This window comes from Gracilinanus agilis, chromosome 1 (genome assembly GCF_016433145.1).
Source record: "Gracilinanus agilis isolate LMUSP501 chromosome 1, AgileGrace, whole genome shotgun sequence".
Taxonomy (NCBI): domain Eukaryota; kingdom Metazoa; phylum Chordata; class Mammalia; order Didelphimorphia; family Didelphidae; genus Gracilinanus; species Gracilinanus agilis.
In genome coordinates, this window is record NC_058130.1 from 145,290,239 (window position 1) to 145,315,382 (window position 25,144).

Below are 25,144 nucleotides of genomic sequence, written 5' to 3' on the forward strand. Positions count from 1 at the left end.
TGTCACTATTGGTATTTCCTTAGGTGTGGCATGTGCATATTTGAAATTTTGTTTTGTTGATCACAGTAGAATACCTAGGGTGGGACTCAAGAGAGGACAAGTGGAAGGGCACAACAGGAATAGTCAGAGTTCTTAGTAAGCACACTCTGCTCTAGTATTGGGTCTGTTTCATGAAAGTTAAAAAGGCTTAGTACTAGAAGAATCAGATTTGAGAAGTTTGGCTGCATGATTGGGAAGGATATGTATGAGAAGTGGTGACAAAGAAGTGTGTTGAAGAAGGCATGAAATTGGTTGGCACAGTTTGGTTTTGCTCATAGTACAATTCCTCTGTGATTTCTGAGATGGTATTGTACTGCCTTACCTCCTTTTGCTTGAATACCACTCACTGTTCATCTTTTCCTACACCACTTTTGTTTTAAGAGTTGTGTAAACTGCCATATGTATCCCTTTAGAATTACTACTTTCTCTCCTAGCCTACATGACAAATTTTTCTTTGGCAATCAAGTGTTTGGACATGATGGGTATAGGATGAAAAAAAGAATTCTTCTTAATGATTTCTGTTGGATTAACATTTACTATATACAGTTCTGATTATCTTCAAAATTTCCCCATGACCAATTAAAGATGCCCAAGAGGAGTACTTTAAAAAAGTAATAATCACAGATTATCAAAACAAACTAAAGATACAACCTATCAGGAGTTTGTGAACTCAAACTGCTGATGGGAATATTAAAACCATACTGCTGGTACTCAAACATTGCTGGAAATCTGGATGTAAAATATGCCCTTTACAGGCAAAGCAGAGACCTTTGTAATTCAACTATAGTGTCTTAGAAAGGAGAGAAGCCCTTAGCAAGAAGAAATGTTTTTCCCAAAAGATTCATTTAAAAAAATCTATCTAGTTCACAGGTCATATACTGCACCTCTTCAAGAGAGATTTGGTTTTAAATAAAATTATGGCTTATGTGTAAAACTGTGAAATGTGCTCTTTTATTACCTCAACTTAATTTTGGTGGCACTGGTTCCATTAAACATTCTTTATCTATTGCTATTTTGTTATACAATAAATCCTGCAAGACTAACCATGGCTGTATGAGAAGAAAAATGATCTTGAATCTGCTATTAGATGATACAATAGATATTAGACCATTGTCAAGAAAGCTAACAAGTAGACAATTTTCACTTAGTAAGTGCAAAGAACTCTGTATTTTCTTTAGCAGACTATAGGACCCTTTAATAGTAAATACATTTAAAATATGGTTTCTAGCTAGCTGTTCCAAAATTTGTTAAATAAACCAAGGCCTCTTTACTAAATTTAGTATTCTGAATACAAAGAATGGTCACATTACTTGACTTCATCTTTCACCTACTGGAAAAACTTTGACTAATTTCCTATTGTGATTTTGAGTAAAGTACTGCCAAGTTCTGTTTATTGGGTAGCTCTTTAAGCATTTAGATGACTGAGATAAAAAGTATAATAATTTAATTTTTATCAGAAGAAAAAACACAAATTATTCCTATTTGGTGTCATGATTTGTTTAATTTAATTTTTACTAGGGGGGCAGCAATAATTAGAGTTTTCCAAAAATTATGATTTAGGATAGACCGTATTCTCTTTTCTTTCAAAGGAATTTGAAGTCTGTAATAAGTTTTTGAAATATGTTGGAAGCAAAGCATTTTTCACAAGGAGATTTTTTATAGATATAGACATTTTTGGGACTTAAACTTTAGCAAATATATGTGTACTATATATATGCACATATAAATATATGCATGTATGCTTTTTCTTAATTACTATAATATCTCCTCTTTTTTTTCCCCCTAGTTTCTAGGCTTTATATTTCAAATGCGGTCAATTAAATTAAACAAAGATTTATCAAGCACCTACCATGTATAAGGCACTCTGCAAGGTTCTGGGATAAAAGAATAGTTGGGAGTTTTTTTGGTAGGGGAAAAAGCATCAATATGGAGGAAAATAAATTTCAGATTAATAAAGAAGGAATAATGAATGAGGCGTATCCCAAATTCAAAGGGTGATCAGTTGGATATCTTTTTCTCCAATCAAATTGTCAAGACCTGAAGGCATGACCCTATTTCTACTTTTTAGTTCTTTTGACCGGCACCTAAAAGCTCTTTGCACACACTAGGTCTTCAGTAAGTATTTATTGGCTCACCAGAGAGAGGCTTATGAAAATATCACAGAGGAATTCATAAAGGGGGTGGGGTGCTATACTATACCTGGCTATATTTGGCTCGAAGTTTTCATTTTTTCCTTAGAGTATGAATAAGTGTGAATAAAATCATTCTTAGGTTACATGGGTACAAACCTTAACTGCTCTTTACCAGCTATGTGAATATGGATAACTATTGAAACCCTCCTGAGACTCAGTTACCTAAACTGTAAAATGAAGATAATAATATTTGTATGACCTACCTCATAGGATTGTTGTGAAGTCCTTGGAAACTTTACAGCCTTAGGTAAATGTGAATCACTGTTATTGTTTGGGTGGGGATGGGGTGAAGGGTTAGGAAGAAGGAGTGAAATGATGCCACAGATATTATTTTCTTGTGTAACATGTTATAAAAATATTGTTGTTTTTAAAAATGCATTTAGAAATCAAACATCCTCTGGCCAATGCCAACTATAGTAAGCCTATTAAAAGTAGAACAAAACAAAAAACTCTTTGATACACAAACCTTTTCTGTCATCTTCTTTACAGAATACTTTTTAAGTACCGAAGGGCAAAATTAGCCTGGTGTTTCAACCACAGAGAGCAGAAAGTGCAAGAATATTGTCTTAATGCTCACCACAGCACCAGTTACTTCAAGGAAGACATGCCAGGTTTTGAATATTTAGATTTAAGTGTATTTTGAATGTATGTTTCTTCAAAGGATTAATTTGAATGCAATAAGAATGAATGAAAAAAAAAATACACATGTAAAAGCCAAATCAGAATTTACTTCTGTTGATCGCAATACAGGTTCAAGGAAGAGTATAATTTTGGAAACATTTGATGTTTCTTTGACATTCTTACCTCAAAAATCTATAATGTACAAGGAAGTTTTTAGAAAAAATGTGAATCTCATGGCCAACCTGTGTAATGTGTGTAATGTAACTGTCTTTTGGTTTTCCATGTCTTGTTGAGGCATGTAATTCAAGATATAAGTTCTAAAGTTCATCAAGTCACCTATAGGTGTTCTGGGTTTAATTTTGGAAAAGATTTGATCTATTCAGGGATTTTATAACCATCTTTCAATTTGTAAAAGAAAAAAACCAAGCTTTTAAAGAGAAAGAAATGTTGCATCTATTCACACCATGAGAAAGCCATTAAAATATTTAGAAGAGACAGTTTAGCACAGTGGAAAGAACATCTGGATTGGGAATCAGGAGATCTGGCTTTCAGGTCCTACTCTGCCACTTACTAACCCTGTGACCATTGGCAAATCATTTCATCTGTCTTGAGCTTTAGGCATCATCTTTATAAAAAGAAAGGTTGGATTCGGTAATCCCTGATCTCCCTTCTGGCTTTGATTCGAAGCTTTATCTGGTTTGGGGCAAAGAAGAAGATCGTTGTCAAATGCAGTCATCAACGACTGTTGGCACACACTCAGAAGCTATTCATAAGGCATAATTCTAAGCACACCAAAGCCCAAATGCCATGAAAGAATAGCTACTAGAGCACTTGGGTTCAAAGTGTGGAAGCATGCTGTCCTACAGGAAGGATTTGCTCATGGCAATAGGATTGGCCTCAAGGCTTTCACTGCACAGAATCTGTGGTGACCTAATGAGGTAAGTAAGCTATGGTTTCTGTTCTGTGTAAGAGAATAGTGATTTAGGGACATGGAAAAGCTGCTCAGACTGGCTATTAAAGTAGGCTCAGAATAACGTTGCTGGAAGACATTGTTATAAACTTTAGAGCAAATCTTCTTTTTACTCTCTGTTTATATCAAACTGACCCAGACCACCTGGTGGCAATTTGGGGGTCACTAGTTTCACATAGTCACAAATAATAATTAAAAAAATTTGGGGGAGGGTAAAAATAATACTCGTTGACATACAGTGTTTTCATTTTGTCTCATTTGATTCTCATAATGGTCCCATTATATAGGTATTTTTTCTTCATTTTATAGATTAGAGCACTTGTGTGACTCACAAACACACAGCTAATGGCAGATTCAGACCTAGTTTTATCCTTATTCACCGTCTAACTCTCTTTCCACTATACCTGGTTTCTTTAAGACAAGGAAATCTGTTGGAAAATAGAACAACAAGCACAAAGGGAAATAATTTGCTAGGGTATATTATGATTATTCAAGCAGTTCCAGTGGATAGAACTTAAGGTAACCAACTGTTTTAGCTGCTAATGACAGCAGAGACTTTAGAGCTTTGTGAATGAAGGAGAAGGAGATTAAGATATTCATAGTTTTTAATACTGAAAGAAGAAAAATGCCCTCGAGGGGAGAATATTTCCAAAGAGAAGGAAAGCATCCACTTAGCTTGAAAGGTGGTATGATACAATGGACAGACAGAGTGCTAGATCTGGAGTTGGGTGACCTGGGTTTGAATCCTACCTTAAACAATCATGGGCAGGTGATTTAATTTCTCTGATCTTTGGTTTTCTCACCCATAAAATAGGGATAATCAAACTAATACTACCTACCACACAGGGTGTTTGTGAGGAAAAACCTTATATAGATGTGAGTTATTCTTCTTTTTTAATATTATTGGTCTGGACCTATGATGCCATCCATGTAGGGATTGTGGAAGCTCCCTTTACCAAAGTAGATCAGCAATTCATCAATAAATTATAGTCTTTTATTATTACTATTTCTTAAGAAATAAAAATAAATTCTGCATTTTTTGGAAGAATACATTCTTTACAGGCAAGAGGTATTTGAACAACTATACTTCCTTCAATAGTGGAAGACCAACAAATTGACAGGTAAAACCTGAAGGAAAATATTACCATTATTGATAATGATGTTATTGCCCTACAAAATAAACATTATGGATATAAAACTGTACTAGTGGGTACCCATCTTTGTGTTCTTTATGTTTAAACCTGAGCTGTGAGTTAGATGATCATATTCAACATTTCACTCAGTAGAGAACAACATTATGAGAACCATAGACCTGGCAAAGGCAGTTATAATAGGGCTTAAATAGATTGACACGTTGATGGTAAATCACATATGGAATATTAAATATAGAAGAAGCTTTCTCAAATCATTTTATGAGCTTTATTTTAGTATTACCTCAGAAGTATTAAAAGCTATTAGAGAAACTATAATCTGAGTTCAGTTCTTAAGGAACTGTGAACTCAAGGTGGAGTAAAATAGTTAAATATGACTGCAAAAGGACATTTCCCATATTTTCTTAGGTAAATCAACTCATTTTTTGTACAAATTATTTCATCTTCTATTTTAGTAGAAGAACTCTTTCTATCTAAAACAGGTAAGACCTAGCTTAGAGGAACATATTTCATCCCCTCAACAGATCATTTGGTCTGAAATAATAAAAAAAAAGAAGAAATGGTTTCAATTTGTCTAGACAAAGGGAGTACTGATATTGATAACCAGTTCCTGTGCTTCTTAGCTCAAGGTGAAAGCTCTTTCTATATACATCCTTAAATGGAACAGAGAAAGTATTTTGATCTCAATACCTGCTGTGAGCAAAGAGGGCAAGCGCAAAGCCCCAAGAATGCCAGAGTGCAACAGTGTACCACAACACAAAGCTGGAGGGCACTGGGCAGGAGTAGTGTTCCATACAAAATGGGAAGCAGGGATTTTCAGATTCGACATGCATCTGATGACTTGGAACCCACACGTGTTTTGATGTAAATACTGCTCAACGTCCTCACAGTGGTTGGTAGCTAAGTGGCTGAAATACTAACGGACATCTGATTACTGTTATATTATATTCTTTGCAAACAAAATCTATTTCCCTCTATCAAGACCCCTAACCCCAAACCCATTTCCAACCTAATCACATTTATTGAAAATAAATAAATAAATAAATGCAATCCTAAGACGTTTAAGTTCCTCTCTTAAACACACATACTTCAAAGACACTAACTTTGAACTTGAAGATCCCTTTAAGAATAGGGATGCACTAAAGTGAAAATGGCTTCTCTGATACTTGATGGCCCAGACTGAAGATGCTTTGTTATCTATTTGTATTTTGAAGGTTGCCCTGAAAGCAGATGAAGTCTGAAAACCACTGAGTATAAGGAAAGTGGCACATTCAAGACACACAATGGCATATGTGTGTTTTCAAAGCATTTGTAAAAGAGGATGGAATCACCACAGCTACGTTACAGGCTTTATCTAAAGGACAAGCTGCTGTGGAATCGATGCCTTTCCCAGCTCACTACACGTTATTCCCTTTCCTTTAACATCCCTTCTCAGTACATTATTGGCACTTTTATATCAATTTCATAAATGCAAGTGTGTTTACATAGAAAGGTCAGATGATGATTGTAAAACACTATTATATATACACGAAGAAATCAACAAATCTCAAAGAGTTGTATTAGCCAAAAAAAGTGTCTTGTGAGAAACAACAATAAAAATGATATCTTAACCACAGCTTTTGTTTCAAAATGCAATTGATACCCAAAGCCATGATTTCACCAATGGCCTCTGTACCTAGACTTCAAGGCCATGAAATATACCTGAAGGCACTTATTATCCTCCACACTGCTGAAAGATAATTACAGAAAGAGGTGGGAAGCTTTTCAGGGAGGGGGAGGGAGGGGAAAGAGATGGATGAAAATGAACCCTGAACATCTGTGATCCACATAGAAGTTAGGGTTTAAATGACAACATAACACCTAGGCACTGGAAATGTGTCTCTTGAAAAGAAAAATAGCCAAATTGCAATTATTATTGTGTTTCTATGGATAGAGCACCTCATGCAGCTAGCTCTTTGTGGCTGCATCATACACTCTTTGAAATATTTAGCTTGGTTAGCTCATTGGCTTCTTCAATTCCCGTTTCCCCACAGTCACTCTTTTCTATGGCTTTGCCAAATCTACACCTTTCTTCTGTTTTTACGGGATCTTTCCGAGGCTTCTTGGAAGATAGCTGAACATCCTTAGCCTGTGAATTACTATCAGAACTGTAAGATGTCTTGTCAGAATTGTGAACAGAAGGCACCAAGTTGGCAATCTCATCTGTTGGAGACCGTCCAATGCTGCCATCTACTTGAACTCGAATGTCTGGTGATATAGATAACTGGTGATGTGGCACAATCCCACTGTCCATGCATTTTGGATAAAGGTAGGTCTTCATTTGACCTTTTCCCTTCACATTTACTGTCCCCCTGTAGTCAAAGTCATATCCCATCTTGTTCAAGATATGGTAGCTCTCTTCACTCACCTGTATACGGCACTCAACTCCAGTAGTATCCATCCTGCTGGCAATATTCACGGTATCTCCCCAAATATCATACAGTAACTTTGTGGTGCCAATAACCCCTGCAGTGAGGGGTCCGTGGTTAAAGCCAATTCTAAGTTTAAAGTTAAACCAGAGCATGTTGTTGTTGAAGTCATCCACAACTTGCATCATTTCTTTGGCAAATTCAAAAAGGGTTCGTAAATGTTCATGTGGATGGTTGCTGTCTTGACACTGGGAGGTGTTCAGACCTGAGGCTGCCATATATGTGGCCCCAATGGTTTTAATTTTCTCAATGCTGTTATAATCTGGTTTGCTCAGCAACTCATCAAAGTCCCCAATCAGTTCATTTAGGACTCGGTAGCATTCCTTACCTCCTTCATAATTCTCTTCATAAAATTCACTAAAGTTAACTATGCTGGCAAAGATTACCCCTCCACTGTCATGGTTTTTAGAGTAGCTCTGGGAAACCTTCAGTTGCTCTGCCACGTGATAAGGAATAATGTTTCTTAGCAACCAGTCAGCTTGATCTCTCATACTCTGGATTTTGGTTCGGTGAAGATCAGCCTCCACATTTCCATGATAGTGAAGCCTGTAACTGACTTCAAACTCTCGATTCAGGAACCAGACCAATAAAAGCAGGAGAAAGCAAACGAGTGTCACCTCCTGGCCAATTAGGTCTGCTGGTTTTTTGCTGAAATTTGGCATTGAAGTGTTGCATGGATTCTTCCTGGAACTGGAAAGCAAGGAGAAGAAAGAAAAATATACATTTAGAAGTGTTTAATATTAAAGCTGCTAATCAACATTTCAGAGCATAGAAACATACCAGTCAATAGGCATATAGAAAGGATCAGCACTTCAAATATCTACTGAATTTCAATTTTTTTTGACCAGACCTTTTATTTCTCTGGCATAGAGAAGTCCCAGTGAGAAAATTCCTGCTACAAATGCAGATTAGCACTTATTCTATAATTTCTAGTATTAATTGCCCCTGGTACAGTCTTTAGCTGAAGATTTAATTCAGGCTTATTCTTCTAGCTTAAAGATTGACTAACAATTTGAGAGTCAATTTTTATAATGAATTACTTCAATCTGACAATTGACATATTAAGTGTTTCCTATATGCTGGGGATAAATAGGGGAAAATACAACAGTCCCCTTCCCTGATAGAACTTATAGTCTATTTGTGGGATATATTATGTACCCAGATAGATACATTTTCCATTTATGCTATCTATATCTTGCACATACATAGTTATTTGCACATTGACCTCATTATTGGACCGTGAGTTCCCTGAGAGTATATTTTCCCCTTTCTATGCATCTCCAAGGCTTAGGATGATGCCTGGCACATAGTAACCAGGGCAGGATTTGGGGTGGTCTTTTACACCCCATTTATTTTAGAAGTATTAACATTTTATGGACTTCATCCCTCTATATACAATATGTGAATTCTATTAATGTATTTCTATTCTCAAATTGTTCCATGGCCAAATTAGCTTGGAAAATTCTGATGGAATATATAACTTAAGAAAAATTAGAAGCATGTGAAGTTGGCAAATACCTTCATGTAAATGCAAGAGAACTAGATGCCTAGAGAGAGCTCTACAGTAAGATAGCCTAATCTTCACTTACCTTTTTTGTCAAAGTCTTTTCATCACTGTGATGTTGAACATTGAATTTTAAACAGACTAGCCATAAAATATATTTGCCTTAAGTCACCAAAAAAAACCCCAAACCCAAAAAACTACAAATCCTTTATGTTCAGTTCCTTGAGACCTTTATGACCTTTACAGGATTTGAGAAAGAAAGTCCAGACAAGAAGGAAATAAGTCAATTCTTATTCCCAAGTCCTGATAGTTCAGATGGTTGGGGTATTCAAATGAGCTTTCTCAAAAGTTCTCCAAAGCAATAATGCTAACAAAATACTTTGGTCTGCCATACTATTAAGAAACAACTCTGTGTGGCTTCTTATCTAAATGAATGTAATAAAAGCAAGGTTCTTAAACACTGTTAGGGATTTCCAACAAGGTGGCTAACTGAGAGGTTGTGGCAATGCCCAGCTCACTTTTAATACTCCTTCTGACATCAAGAGATATGCTGAATAAAGTAAAAAGGAAAAAAAAGAAAAAAGAAAAAAAAAAGAAAAAAAAAAGAGGGAAATGGAGATAATTCATCACAGGGGAAATCAGAAAAATCAAGAGAGAATAAATAATGAGTCAACAAAAATAATGTCTCAATCTAATGAATATGTATTATCAAGCAAAATAAAGACAAGTAAAGCCACCAGAAAAGAGAGTTGCCACTACCATAACAACTAGATTTCCTGAAATGATTATAGGACAGCACCAAGAACCTTGAGTGCTTTATTTATTTATTTATTCATTCATTCATTCATTTATTCACTTATTTATTCGCTTATTTATTTATTTGCTTATTTATTTATTTTATTGGCGTTACTTATTATTCAGTCTTAGAAGCTACTTATTATTCTGTCTTATTCTTAAGTATCAATTCCAAGGCAGAAGACTGGTAAGGGCCAAGCAACTGGGGCTAAGTGAACCCAGAACCTCTCATCTCCAGGCCTGGCACTCTATCTACTGAGCTATCTAGCTGCCTAATCCAGGGAAAGTAAGAATGGAAAGGAGAGGTCTCACGAATTCAAAAAGTCAAACGGGGGCAGCTGGGTAGCTCAGTGGAGTGAGAGTCAGGCCTAGAGACGGGAGGTCCTAGGTTCAAATCCGGCCTCAGACACTTCCCAGCTGTGTGACCCTGGGCAAGTCACTTGACCCCCATTGCCTACCCTTACCACTCTTCCACCTATAAGTCAATACACAGAAGTTAAGGGTTTAAAAAAAAAAAAAAAAGTTAAAAAAAAAAAAGTCAAACGAGAATAAACTGTTTAGCACAAATAATGAGAGTTCTTACAAATGCAGTGGATATGGAGAAAGAGATTAGCAAATTTGGAGTCAAAAATACATAGATAGAGGAATCAGAATAAAAAATTTTTAAAGCAAAATTTGAAGAACATTTGAAGCCTTTATAAGCCAAAGCAAATGAACTTGAAGATGTAATATGATCAAAACAAAACCCTAAGAATTGTTGATCTCACAGATTAACATAAGAAAACCAAAAGATCTGAATACCATACTTTATGAAATCATATAAGAAAAACTGTCAATAAGATATTAGAACCAGAGAACAAAGTCCAGATCTATAGAATTCAGAGGACACCAAAAGAGTTCAATTCACTGAGAAACAATAGCAGTGACCACCACAAGAACAATGATAATAGGATCTATATACTATTTTAAGATTTGCAAACTACTTTACATATGTTAACTCATTTGATCCTCACAACAATCCTGTGAGGTAGGTACTATTATCCTTCTTTTATGGATGAGGAAAATAAGGCCAAGAGAGATTAAATGACTTGCCCAGGATCAGAAAGCTAGGAAGCATTTAAAGTCACATTTGAACTTGGATCTTCTTGACTAGACATCTGGAACACTATTGCTAAGACCTAGGATTTCAACTTTAAACAAAAAATCTTGCAAGCAGCCAGAGGAGGTCCTTCATGGGGAAAAGAGTGAAATTGCATGAAATTAGCAACCATGGGAAATGAAAGAAAAAGCTGAAATGATTTTCTAAAAAGCAAATTAATTTGTACCCCCTAAAAGAACATATTGTATAAAGCTAAGTAGGAAAATAAATCAATGGCAAAAGATAGATTTTCACTAAAGAATGTGAATCATTCAGACTAAAGAAAATAGAGGGCAATGGTGCATTTAACATACAAATTCTAAATTCAACAAAAGAAACTTAAGAAAGGTAAATAAGTCTATAGACCATGAAAACTCCCAGCAGATATATCAGTGTTTAGATGCTTTGATGTGTTACTCATTTTAATTTTTACATTGAGGAGACAAATTGGTACCTTTTGGAAGTCTCACCTTTTCTTATTTATTCATTCATTCATTTATTACCAATTACATGTAATAAAAATTTCCACACAAGTTTTCCTAAGTTATATGATTGAACTTATCTCCCTCTCTCCCTTCCCTTTCCCCTCCTGATGCTGGCAGGCTATTTGAACTAGGTTATATATATATATATATAAAATCATACAAAATATATTTCCAAACTGTTCATTTTCTGAGGGTTACTGTGAGAAAAAAAGTGTACCAGTGTGAATAAAACCCATTAAGGGAGATTTAAAAAGTGATCTAGTAGAGAAATAGAGAAAGGAGGAAAAAGAATTTGATGAATAGGGCACCACAATGAAAGCATTCAAACAATAAAATTTAGGAGATAGTAGGGGAAAGGGAGGTGATGACTCCTGAGCCATACTGATCTGAGATTAGCAAAGAAAACAAAGTTATTCACCTTTTAGAAACTGTACCTTCTAGAGAAATGCAAATTAATTCTGAGCTACTGCCTCACACCTACCTGATTGTCTAACCTGTTCAAAAAAGGAAAATGATAAATGTTGGAGGACATGTGGAAATATTAGGAAACTAATACACTATTGGTGGAATTGCGAACTGACACAACTATTTTGGAGAGCAATGTGGAACCAAACTCAAAAGGCCACAAAACTATGCATACCCTTTGATCCAGCAATACCATAAAGAGATCAGAAATAAGGGAAAAGAACATACTTGTACCAAAATATTTTTAGCAGCTCTTTTTGTAGTGGCAAAAAATTGGAAACCAAGGGGTTGCCCATTACTTGGGGGAATGGATGGACAAAATTTGTGCTACATGGTTGTAATGGAATATTATTATGCCATAAGGAACAATGAAGAAGATGAGTTCAGAAAAATTGGAAAGACTTTATGTAAATTGATGAAAAGTGAAGTGAGTGGAACTAGGATAACACTGCAGCAAAAAAATAAAATAAAATAAAATAAAATAAAATCATACAGTTATCAGCTGTGAAGGACTAAACCATTATTAGCAAAGCAAGTCTCCAAGATAACCACAAGGAACTCAGAATGAAAATGCTAACCACAGTCAAAGAAGGAACTGTTGGAATCTTAGTGCAGATCAAAGCATGCCATCTTCTACTATATTTATTTCATGAAATTTCTATTGTATGTGTGATATATGTCTTCTATCATGACATAAGCAATACGGAAATATGTATTAAGTGATTATCTGAGGGTCATTGGTAACTCCATTTTCCATCAGCAATTCTGCTTGGTTTCAACTCCAGGGAAACTCTTCCCAAAACTTTCCTTTACAGAAGGCTCTGAACTTTCACAACTTTCTAAGTAACTTTCCATTTTCCATCAGCAGCTCTCCTTAGGTTTAAATCCAGAGGACATCATGGTCATTCAAAGAAGCTGATCACTTGAAATTTCATCACCATGTTGATTGACTTCAATTTTAATATTGAACACTTTCTGAACTCTCTCAGTTGTCTCTCTTTGACTGGGCAGCTTCTCTTCTCAAAACCTTCCTTTAGAGAGGGCGCTGAACTTTCCAGGTAACTCTCTATTTTCCATCAACAGCAATTCATGAAACAACATATATCAACATTGGGTCCCTCCAGTAGTTCTTTAGCCCTTTTCTAGCTTTCTTTTTCTATCTTCTCCCATTAGATGGTAGGTTCCTTGAGGGCAAGGGCAAGGGCTATCTTTCTTTTTATTATTGGATCCCAGAACTCAGCATAGTACCTACACATAGTAGGTACATAATAAATGTTTATTGAATTGGGGAATTGGGGGCAGCTAGGTAATTCAATGGATTGAGAGCCAGGCCTAGAGATGGGAACTCCTGGATTCAAATCTGACCTCAGACACTTCCTAGCTGTATGACTTTGGGCAAGTCACTTAACCCCCACTGCCTAGCTCTTACTGCTCTTATGCCTTAGAATCAATACACAGTATTGATTTTAAGATGGTAAACTGTTTTAAAACAAAGTTTACTAAATTGAATTTTAAAAAAAAGAAAGAATATTTGCCAGGTGAAGCCTGTGAAGGAGGAATAGGAAATATCTTAGAGCAGGAAAGGTGTTGGGAATTTGGAGAAATTAATAGATGATAGATTTAAAATGTAGAGGCTTTTAGAGATGGTCCAATCCCTTCTTTTTTGGGGGGGGGGAGATCGTGGAATAGTTTGCTCCTGGGCATATAAGTGGAATACCTGGCAGAGGATGGATTAAGCCTCTTTCTCAGATTTTAGATCCAGAGTTCCTTCTCTCATATTAGATGAGCTGCTCTTTTCTACTGTAAGATTAAAAATTAATATCCAAATACTCCAGATATTATTTTTATAAGATTTATTAATAATAACTTCAAGCAGAGAAAAGAATGGCCTTAGTGAAGAGGAGTTGCCCAGCCAGTGAAAAGCGGGAAGAGAGCAAGGAAGAGAGCAGGAGAGCACGGGAAGAAGAGTGAGAGAGGGCAGGGTTATAGCAAACTTATTTACAAAATATGAGGGCACAACGTGGGGGACATAATTCAAGGAATTCTGGGAAAAGTAAAGGAATTCTGGGGAGTGTAGTCCTGAGACAGAAAAATCCATTTACACATTCCCCCTGGGATCCTTTGGGAGATTAGATGCCTCAATGGATCATGGAAACATAATTAACTTATAACTCTAAAGATGTTTAACTAGAGGTATATACAATATTGCAGTTTCTAAAGGGAAGTTACAATAATTTGGGGATAAAAGGGAAATAAAAGAGTAAAAGAACAAAACTAATAATTGCTACATTGACAAAAGCCAATTTGGGGGCAGTCCCCTTTGGCATAAGAATGTACATTCAAAATAAATGCATTCAACCCCCCACAGTTCAAAATCACCACATCCCAAAGTTCATTCTGGATCTTCTAGTGCAGTGTGAGGTCTCTGCAGGCATCTTCATGGTGCCTTCTCCAAACAGTTCACTTTCTGGATTCTGGGAGGTAGCAAGTTTCTTATTCTAAAATTACTCTCAAAAGAATATAAACTTTGCATTATAGTTTAATAATACACTACTGAATTATGATTCTTCCTTAATAAATTGATATTGGGAGATATTTTGTTGGCAGAGAGCCTTTCAAATAATATTTTACTCTATAGAGTTCAAATACCTTTTTAATGGGCAAAAAACACTTTGCACTTTGAGGTCTTATACCCTCTATACCTTTCATTCACACTTGATCCAATTGTATGATTGTAAAGATATAGTCTCCAGTAGAATCACTAATAAGTACAAAGATTTTAGCAAAAGATTGCAGCATTATATATAAAAAATTATTCATAATGTCCCAGTTAGATTTATACCAGGGATGTAAGAATGGTTGAACATATATTAAAAGCAAAATATCTAAAACTACAAAATTATATGTAGAAAAAAGGCTTTGACAAAGTATAACACTCATTTTTGCATAAAAACAATCTTAATCTTTTTAAAATATCATAAAACATATCTATTTAAATAAAAATAGGCATTATGCAATGGAGCTATAAGAGCTTACCAACAAATACCAGAGTAAACCAAAGAGACAATCTTCTTATTATTGTTTGCTATAGTTCTTTCAATGCTAGAAACATCAATAAGATAAGAGAAAGAAATTAAAAGCATAAAGATGGGTAAGGAAGAGACAAAACTATCCCTAATAGAATCTAAGAGGAAATAAGAAAAAGGGAAATCCCATTCCAAATAACCATGAAATACATATTTGGGGATCCACCTACCAAAGCACACAAAAAATCTGGATAAATTTAATTTAAAATTGCTCTCTAAAAAAAAGAATAATATAAAAAAGTAAAGAACAACTTAACTAGTTGGAGGAATATTCAGAGGATGGTTGGGCTATGTCAGTCTGATAAAAATGATAGAACTACCAAAGTTAATTTATAGTTTTAATGTTAGATCAATGACTTTAAAAAAAATTAACCCTACTTTCTATCTTAGAATGAATACCAAGTATTGGTTCCAAGTCAGAAGAAGAGTAAGGGCTATGCAATTGGGGTTAAATGTCTTGCCCAGAGTCATGTAGCTAGCTAGGAGGTATCTAAGGTCAGATTTACCCAGGACCTCCCATCTCTAGACCTGGCTCTCTATTTACTGAGCTGCCTAACTTCCCCATATCAATCTGAACAATAAGTGGCCAAAGTATATGAATAATTCTCAAAGGAAGAATGGAAAACTATTAACAACTATATAAAAGAATGCTCCAAATCAGTAATAGTTAGAAAAATGTAAATAACAACCCTAAAGTTTCATTTAAAGTTTACAATTCCTACAAATTGGCAAAGATCAAAAGAGATGAGAATAGTCAGAGAAGTTATGGGAAGAGAGACACACTAATGCTCTATTGACGGAACTTTGAATTAGTATAACCATTTTGGAAAGTAATTTATAATTATGCAAATGAAGTAACTAAAGTATTCATACCTTTTCACTTCAAGTTTCTCCTACTAAACTTATACCTCAAAGAGGCCACTGAGAAGAAAGTCTTCATATTCATCAAAATATTTTTTGTAGCACTTTTAGTAATAGCAAAGAAATGAAGTAGATGTCTATAGATTGGAGAATGGCTAAACAAACTGTGACACATGAATATAATGGAATATAATTGTGCTAAAACAAATGAATATGACAGATCCAGAGAAACAAGAAAGATTTATATAAACTGATGCAGAAGGAAATAAGCAGAGCCAAGAAAACAATTTATACAATGACTACAACATTAAAAATAGAAAGAATTCCAAAAAAATCAAAAGTGAAGGTTGCAAAATTGCAAAGAACACAAATGTTTACAAAGAAAAGATATGAGAATATAGCCATTCCTTTGCATGAGTATGGTACACTGCTTATGGGACTCAAGAGAAGTCAAAAGGAAGTTTTCCTTGTCTCCTTCTTTTCTCTGTATAAAAGAGGAGTTTCTATTAAACTGGTAAGTTTCTTTCAGGTCTTTCTCTGTCATGGGAGATGCCTAGGTTCAAAAGATTATTTTATTCCCTGTTATAGAAGTTGTTTCCTTACAAATGAATTGTTCTTTAATTACTTACCATTATCCTTACTACTTTTGATTTAGATTCTTATGTACTTATGTAAAATAAATATTAGGGGGGGCGGCTGGGTAGCTCAGTGGAATGAGAGTCAGGCCTGGAGACAGGAGGTCCTAGGTTCAAACCCGGCCTCAGCCACTTCCCAGCTGTGTGACCCTGGGCAAGCCACTTGACCCCCATTGCCCACCCTTACCACTCTTCCACCTATGAGACAATACACCGAAGTACAAGGGTTTAAAAAAAAAATCTCCAATTAAAAAAATAAATATTAGGTAGCTAATAAAACCTTATCTGCTGTGATTAAGAACAGTAGTGGGTAGAGATTTGGTAAAAGTTTTGATTCCTATAGAAAGAACAGAGGTACAGCCTTTATTTAGTACCAGCATAAAGGGAAAATAGACACTGATCCCATTTGGAAGTCTCAAAAGAAAGGGAAGTATATTGGCATTATGCCCCTAGGCAAGCACAAGTTTCTGTAGCAGGAGAAAGAATAATAAATATTTTCTCTCTCTCTCTCTCTCTCTCTCTCTCTCTCTCTCTCTCTCTCTCTCTCTCTCTCTCTATATATATATATATATATATATATATATATATATATATATATATATACACATATGCATGTTCCAATATTTCCCAAGATGTAAATTAGATAAACTATAGAGGCAAAAATGAGGTAAGTCCAGGTAGAGAAAATTTCCTAAAAGGATGATTGTTCTATATGAAGGGTAACTATATATAAATCTGCTACAAGGGAAACAAAATCTTATAAGAACATTAACACACACATTTCCTTATATGTTGGGGACCTTGGTTTTGGGAAGTAATTTTTGAAATGTTCTTCTTTTCTTTTCTCCCTTGCTTTCTTTTCTGTTATTGGAATTTATGCTGTTGTTATTTTTTGAAAGGCTATTTTAGTCTTCTCTTGTGTTACTGGGATTTTAGTGACACATTTGGCCTGAGCCGATTCCTAGCTTAGATTTTGTTGATGCTGGTTTTAGAAGAATTTTATGTTATTCACTTTTCTTCTATTTTTATGTTTCATTTGCTTAATTTTATATATTTTTCTGCTGGGAGTTGGGGTGGGGATGTAATGGAACTGTGTAAGGACATGAAGAGGGGACAGCAGGGAAGTGGCATAGAGATTTGGGCCTAAGCAAGATAAGACAAAAGCTCGCAAGGGAAATAACTCAGGAAGTGAGTCATTACCACTGGTAAGTTACCAGATCCATCTGATCATTCAAAAATTCCTGCTGTAAAAAAATTCCTGACAGTAGGAAATGGGACTTGAGAATTAATCTGCAGGCCACTAATGATGCAGAATTGCATTAAAAAATAAAAGTTTTTATGGAAAAAAGAAATTAAGAGCCATACTTGATTCTGAGAAAAACACTTTCCCTCTAGGTTAAGGTTGATGCCAGACTTCATATTAGACACAGGTCAGATCCAAATTAGGAACTGTTTTGGGTCAAGAAAAATAGCCAACAACTTAAGAATTGGCTTTGCCAGGCATCAGATATACTATAGCATTATGGCAAACACAAGAATCAGAAAAGAGAATCAGACTGATAGAAGTCTTAAGGAAGGAAAAGGTCTTAAGGAAAAGGAAAAGGAAAAGCTCTTAGCTTAGTTTAGGGCAATGGCCATGTATTTTAGAATCACAAGGCAAGGATATCTATAAAATGTGAAGATACAATACAGTACTGATAAAAGCCCAAAGGAAGCTTATACTGTATTTATATATTCCACTTTCAGTGGAATAAATAGTGGAAAGAAGAAAATCTGAATTTGTGACCAGATTGGATTTCTGATTACAGACACTAATAGAGAGAGAGGTATAGAAGAACCTGAGAAAGCAGATGAACTAAGAGTAAAGCCAGCAACACAGAAGTCTAATACATTACCCTGAGCTTTCCCATCATTGGCCATTCTTCCTGCTACCACAGTTAACTGAATAGACAACTATTAACAGAGATGTGAGAGCGCAGTACATCTAGGAAAAAGGTCTGCACATAATATATATAATAGAATAGAATATATACTGCATATAAGAATATTCAACAGTGGCAGCCTGAAGGCAAGTGAAAGATGGAAAAAAAACTTGTTTTCCTTATAAAGGTAGATGAATAAGGGAATAGAGACCTTGAAATCTAATATTATATTATCACCAGAGCGTGAGAAAAGCAGATCTATCTTCTGTTACGATTGTGGAGTAGATAGCTATACTTATGTTGGATATACTAGTCAAGAGAATGAAACCTTGGGCCTACAAAAGCGAAAATGTACCATACTAGTATTTAACTTTAACTATCTTGTATGTATTTTAAAATATGTGAGATCTAATACTAATTTGTTACATATGAGAAAAAATAAAAAATGTCATTGTCCATTTAGATGGATGCAGAGAGTTGGTGGAAATGAAATATGATGCAATTTCTTTACTGGGACAATCAAAGGACAAGGTCATTTATAGCAAATACTACTGAACTGATTCCCAAAGATATTATTAATGCACACGACTCAGACCTTCAAAGACCAGATAAAGAAGCCACTGGGTAGCCTGAGGGAAATCTATGTCTCAGAAAGTTGTTGTAGCCATCACCATTCAAGTTGCAAATAAACTAGACCCTATACAATATAACTGGTACACACTAACTCAGTATGGAGGGACTTTCTCTCTGGATCTAAGCAAAGAGTTATTTGGAAGGCAGAAAGGCAAAAAGACATAATGAAGTCTCCAAGGTTCAGAATTAATAAGAAAATTGACTAGTCTGGGGAAAAGTGATGGTACTAGAAGAGGTCACTTTAAGTCCTGATTGTGGATCATCATCGTTAATTCTATCTTGATTCATAGGACCCCCTATAGATACAGTATGACTCAAGTTATCATCCTAATCATTATATCAAAGACATTTGAGTACCTTAACAGACTTTGGGTTTAAAACTGGAAGACTGAGTGACAAAGATTAAAATATATATGAATATATACATGGTTAGATCAAAGTGATCATGAAGTTCTCTAAAGAAGTTGTTGGTGTTAACAGGAAGATGGACACTGAAGATTTGCCATGTCTAAGTCTCCAAATTCTCAACAAACTTACTGAAACCAATTTCAGTCTATCTGAAAGAAAGATACAGCAATCAACAAGCTGGAACCCAATATCTGCACCCCTTGATCACCCATAAAACTGTACAGAGGCTAGAGTAAAAAAGAGATGAGAGAACGTCTGTGTATCTTAAGAGTTCTTGCTCATACCATATTTACTTTGTGTCTGGGTAAGAACTATACCTATCTATAGGCTTGTGTTTGGGAGTTTCTGAGGATCAGATGACATAAATATGCACAACAAGTACATCTCCCAGTTGAGCAAACCGGAAAAACAGCAATCAACTACCTTTGACCAACCCAGAGGAACTCTGAAATAAATAAATGGTAGTGGGATGTCTAAGTCTATTGTAAAACCTTCCAGCAAAAAGAGATCTAGTGAAAGCCCTTTGTGGTCAAGGACATACAAGTTGATTAATGGAAAGCTAATCCATACAAAGGTACTGAGGGACTAAGCAACTTGCCTATTTGTAGAGTAGCCCCAGGCAGTGGAGGTGACCTTTAGAGACAATTCATTGCAACCACTTAGTGCCCAAAAAAGAATTAATGGGACTTTCTGTTGAGCAAATAAAAAGAATCCAGAGGCACTTAGTATCTTAGTGGTTGCTGAGCAAAAGAGAACACTCATTAGTTGTCCAAAGACATATGAACCAGATACTAGCTCTGAAAGTGATGCTTCTAGGGAAGTTAACTCTGAATATTGTTATCCAATCACCTCGCCTCAAACTGAGGGGAATCTCAGTTCAGACAGGGGGAGAGGACTGAATCCAGAAGCAACTTCTTTTTTGCCTAGAACTTTATCTAAAGAGATTTCAAGGGCACAGAGACAAATGCTGATACAAAGCAAGGAAATGCTGAGAGCCAACATAATGATGAAGATAATCAACTTATATTATCAGTCAATTCAGTTTTACAGGGACAGAAAGTAAGGAGGTCATAAGGGAGCTAGACCCATTCAAACTATACCCAGATTAACATGATGTTACCAGTGAACTGCAAGCATTTACACATAGAGCCCAGGAACATTAGAGCCTGTCTATGTAAACGTACTTGCATGTAACATTTTTTTAAATTTATTTAGAATATTTTTCCATGGTTATATGATTTTTCTCACCCCTCTTCCCTCCCCCGCTCCTGGAGCTGACAAGCAATTCCATTGGGTTATATGTGTATCATTGTTCAAAACCTATTTCCATGTTATTCATATTTGCAGTAGAGTGATCTTTTAACACCAAAACCCCAATCATATTTCCATCGAACCATGTGATCAATCCTATGTTTTTCTTCTGCATTTCTGCTCCCACAGTTTTCCCTGGATGTGGATAGCGTTCCTTCTCCTAAGTTCCTCTGGATTGTCCTGGGTGATTGCGTTGCTGCTAGTAGAAAAGTCTGTTACATTCGATGGTGCCATAAAGTGTCTGTCTCTGTGTACGATGTTCTCCTGGTTCTGCTTCTTTCCCTCTTGCATGTAACTCAATATGCTTATTGATATATATTATAGCTGTGTGTAATGCTTTTAGCAAAGCAAAATCTATTCACTGTATATTGTTTTATTCATTGTTTATCTGTGCATATGTTAATGTTTATACTTACATTTGTTCTTTATACGTCTGCTGATATTAAAGCTAGCTAGTGGTTTTGGTTTTTTTTTAAATTTGTGGTTATTTGCCTGAACATTATGTATATGAATGTAAAATACCCTGCATATAATTTAGCTATTTAGTTACTGAAGTAACCTATCAAGTGATGCTTTATATGATGCAATACCTACTGTATATATTGTTAAGGAACGTTTGTTATCATTGATTCTGTGGGATGATTACCTGGAATGCTGGGATAATCATCCTTGTTATGTTAAAGTGTTGATGTTCTTTTGATACTTGTGCTATATAACTGCAGAGTTCAAGTGTACTCCAGCTGATTTTTTTCAAGAAACTGCGAAACATTTGATGTGGGGAAGAACACAGCACCTGCATCCTGAGTTCTGCTATGGAGATCAGAGCCTCAAGCATGTATTATTTCTAAGTCCACAGTGTGGTGTCATCTTTGAACTTTGGCTTGCTAGGGTTGTTTGTGCAGGCTTTTGGGATAGAGAAGTTAGAAGAAAGAACTGAGGTTTTCTGTCTTGTCCAAAGGCAGGAAGTCCATTGTTCCCTTGCTCCCTTCAACTGTGACCCAGCAAGCTCCTAGTACAGATGATCAGAATCAGAAGTAGAGGATCAACTCTTCTTCCCCCTCCTGCTGAAAACTGATCAGTGTGCTGCTGAGATTGAGTAGCAGCCAGAGAAAGTTTTGTTTTTCTCCAGTGCCTCCCAACCCACTTATTGTTTTTAATTTTAAAAAAATAATTCTGAACGTTAACATAAAAGAAAACGAGCATTTCCATATATAAAGGAGAAGAGAAAGAAAAGTGCATATAAAGTTGTTAATCTCTATTGAACACAGCTTGCTTTTCAACATGAGACTTTCAAATCTGTCCTGCTTATCTGTTTTCTTCTGGCTTTTCCATTTTCTTTACATTAAACCTGCTTTAATGGCAGCTTTTTTTTTTTGGGCAACCTTACTATAATCTCACCTTTTCCCCAACTCCCTCCACCCCAACTGAAATAAAGAAAAGAAAAACAAAATCCTTATAACAAATATGCATGGTCAAGCCTCAAATTATCCATGACTGAAAATGTATGTTTTGTCCTGCACCTTGAATCCACCATCTCTCTATCAGAAGGAAGGTAGCATACTTTATCATTAGTCCCCTCTGGAATTGTGGTTGGTCAATGCTGTGATCAGAGTTCTTTTAAGTCTTTCAAAGTTATTTTTCTTCCCCAAATTATTATTGAATAAATTGCTCTTCAGGTTTTACTAATTTTACTCTGCATCAGTTCATATTATGCCATTACATCAATAAACTATAATTTGTTGGGCCATTCCCAAACTGATGGACATCCCTGAGTTTCTAGTTCTTTGTCACTACATTGCTATACACTATTATTGCTATAAATACTTTTGTATTTGTAAGTCCTTTTTCTCTTCATTTGATCTCTTTGGGGGTTTATGTCCATAATGGTATCATTGGGTCAAAGGATATATGTAGTTGTGTTTTTTAAAATTAGTTCCAAATTGCTTTCTAGAATCGTTATACCAATTCATAACTCCACCAAGAGTGGAAATAGTGTGCTTATTTTCCCTCAGTTACTCCAATGCTTGTCATTTTTGCCAGTTTTATGGGTATGATGCAATAGAACCTCACAGTTGTTTTAATATGCGCTTCTCTAATTATTGGTGATTTGGAGCATTTTTTCATGTCTGTTGATAGTTTGAATTTCTTTAAGTTCTATTCCTGACTTCTGGACTAGGATGGGATGTCTACCTCTTAAGATGCCATAAGGCAGCTTTGATGAAGGTTTTCAAGTTCGGGTGCCCAAACTGCAACTTCAAGCTGCCTGTGAGCCCCACCACCAATTACCCCAGAGAGCGGAGGGAGGAAGTGCTTTTGTCAGCTATACAGAGGGGTGGGCCATGCAAAAAATGTCCTTGGGCACTGGGAAGAGAAGGAACAGAGTAGGTCTCTGAGTGCCAGCTCTGCATGGGTGCCACACCTTTGCCAACACTGCTATAAGGGAAACAAAACTCCGCAAGAGGGATCTAACAACCCTTTTTAAAGGTTCAGCTCAGGTGCTACTTCTTACAGAAAACCTTTCCTAATTCTCCTCAAATGATTTTGTACTTACTAGGTTTATATGTATAATGCCTTGTATGTAGCACATAGTTAATAAATGTTTGTTGGATAAATTAGTTAATGCTGATAGAATTGTGAATTGTTCCAATTATTCTGGAAAATACTTTGGGATGACAAAATAAATATTATTAAAAATAATTCATACTCTCATCTAGTTTCCTATTTTCAAGTGTACACCCTGAAGTTAATGACAGTGACAGGTTCCCTGTACAAAAACATTCACAGTAGTACTATTTATAATAGAGAAAATTAGGGGAATAGTATGTTCTACACAAATAGTTTGTTACTGAGCAAATTGTGACATGAGAATATATATGAATATTAGGCATAAGTAAATATGACTATGTAGAAGTATGAGAAAAATGAGAAAACTTTTATGAGTTAATAAAGAGTAAGGAAAGCAGAACCCAAAGAACAATGTATACTATCACAATAATTAAAGGGGAATTGCAACACAATAGGGGAAGAGGAAGGCTATGGATCTGACCCAAAGTAGAAGAAGTATTGTATGCACAGCAATTAAAAGTGAACTGCAGGAGACCTTGTAGAAATGTGTGCTTGGTTTTTTAAAATGGCAGATGAAAATATTTTAACATATATTAGTTAATTAACATTCACAATTTAATTCTATAGCCAACTTAGCTAAAATATAGCTCTTGGGGGCAGCTGGGTAGCTCAGTGGATTGAGAGCCAGGCCTAGAGATGGGAGGTCCTAGGTTCAAATCTGACCTCAGACACTTCCCAGTTGTGTGACCCTGGGCAAATCACTTGACCCCCATTGCCTACCCTTACCACTCTTCTGCCTTGAAGCCAATACACAGTATTGACTCCAAGATGGAAGGTAAAGGTTTAAAAAAAAAATAAAATATAGCTCTTCTTTCTATAAGGAACAGCTATACCAAAGACAACTGCTTCCAACTGACAATTTCTACATTATATAAAGGGCAAAGAAAAGTCAAAATCTCATTCTCATGTTAGAAATCTAAAAGCTAAAACTGAAGGGATAAAGGATTTTATGAAATTTTTGTAAAAATTTATAGGGGACATCCCATATCTATAATATATAGCCCTTTTGTTCTACCCTCCAACTCATACTCAGATTGCAAGCTGGGTCTCAGGGTTGGAGGGAGTGAAGCTGACTACTACAGAACTCTAAGAATTTGGGGAGGGATCTATATTTAAAAGTAATAGCTCAGCAATGCTCAAAGGGCTATAAAAGAATGCCTGCCCTTTGATCCAGCCATACTATTGTTGGGTTTGTACCCAAAAGAGATCATAAATAAACAGACTTGTACGAAAATATTTATAGCTGCGCTTTTTGTGGTGGCAAAGAACTGGAAAAGGAGGGTATGCCCTTCAATTGGGGAATGGCTGAACAAATTGTGGTATATGCTGGTGATGGAATACTATTGTGCTAAAAGGAATAATAAACTGGAGGAATTCCATGTGAACTGGAAAGACCTCCAGGAATTGATGCAGAGCAAAAGGAGCAGAGTCAGAAGAACGTTGTACACAGAGAGTGATATACTGTGGTAAAATCGAATGTAATGGACCTCTGTACCAGCAGCAATACAATGACCCAGGACAATTCTGAGGGATTTATGGTAAAGAAAGCTACCCACATTCAGAGGAAGGATTGCAGGAGAGGAAACATAGAAGATAAACAATTGCTTGAACGCATGGGTTGAGGTGGACATGATTGGGGATGTAGACTGGAAACTACCACACCAATGCAACTATCAACAACTTGGAAATAGGTCTTGATCAATGACACATGTTAAAACCAGTGGAAATGTGCATCAGCCATGGGTGGGGGGAGTGCGGGGGATGAAGGGGAAAGTAGGGGCATGAATCATGTAACCATGTTAAAAATGAATATTAATAAATGATTTAAATAAATA

At 35.8% G+C, this 25,144-nt stretch overlaps 1 protein-coding gene across 2 annotated transcripts in view; it reads right to left on the reverse strand.

The window, feature by feature from the left end:
• Positions 1-6,136: 6,136 nt before the first annotated feature.
• ADCY9 (adenylate cyclase 9) overlaps positions 6,137-25,144 on the reverse strand; it is a 189,143-nt gene continuing 170,135 nt past the window's right edge. For both annotated transcript variants that reach the window (XM_044658049.1, XM_044658041.1), the window contains exon 10: positions 6,137-8,131. In XM_044658049.1, coding sequence (XP_044513984.1) covers positions 6,940-8,131 — 1,192 coding nt within the window. In that variant the 3' untranslated portion in view covers positions 6,137-6,939. The remainder of the gene's footprint in view (positions 8,132-25,144) is intronic.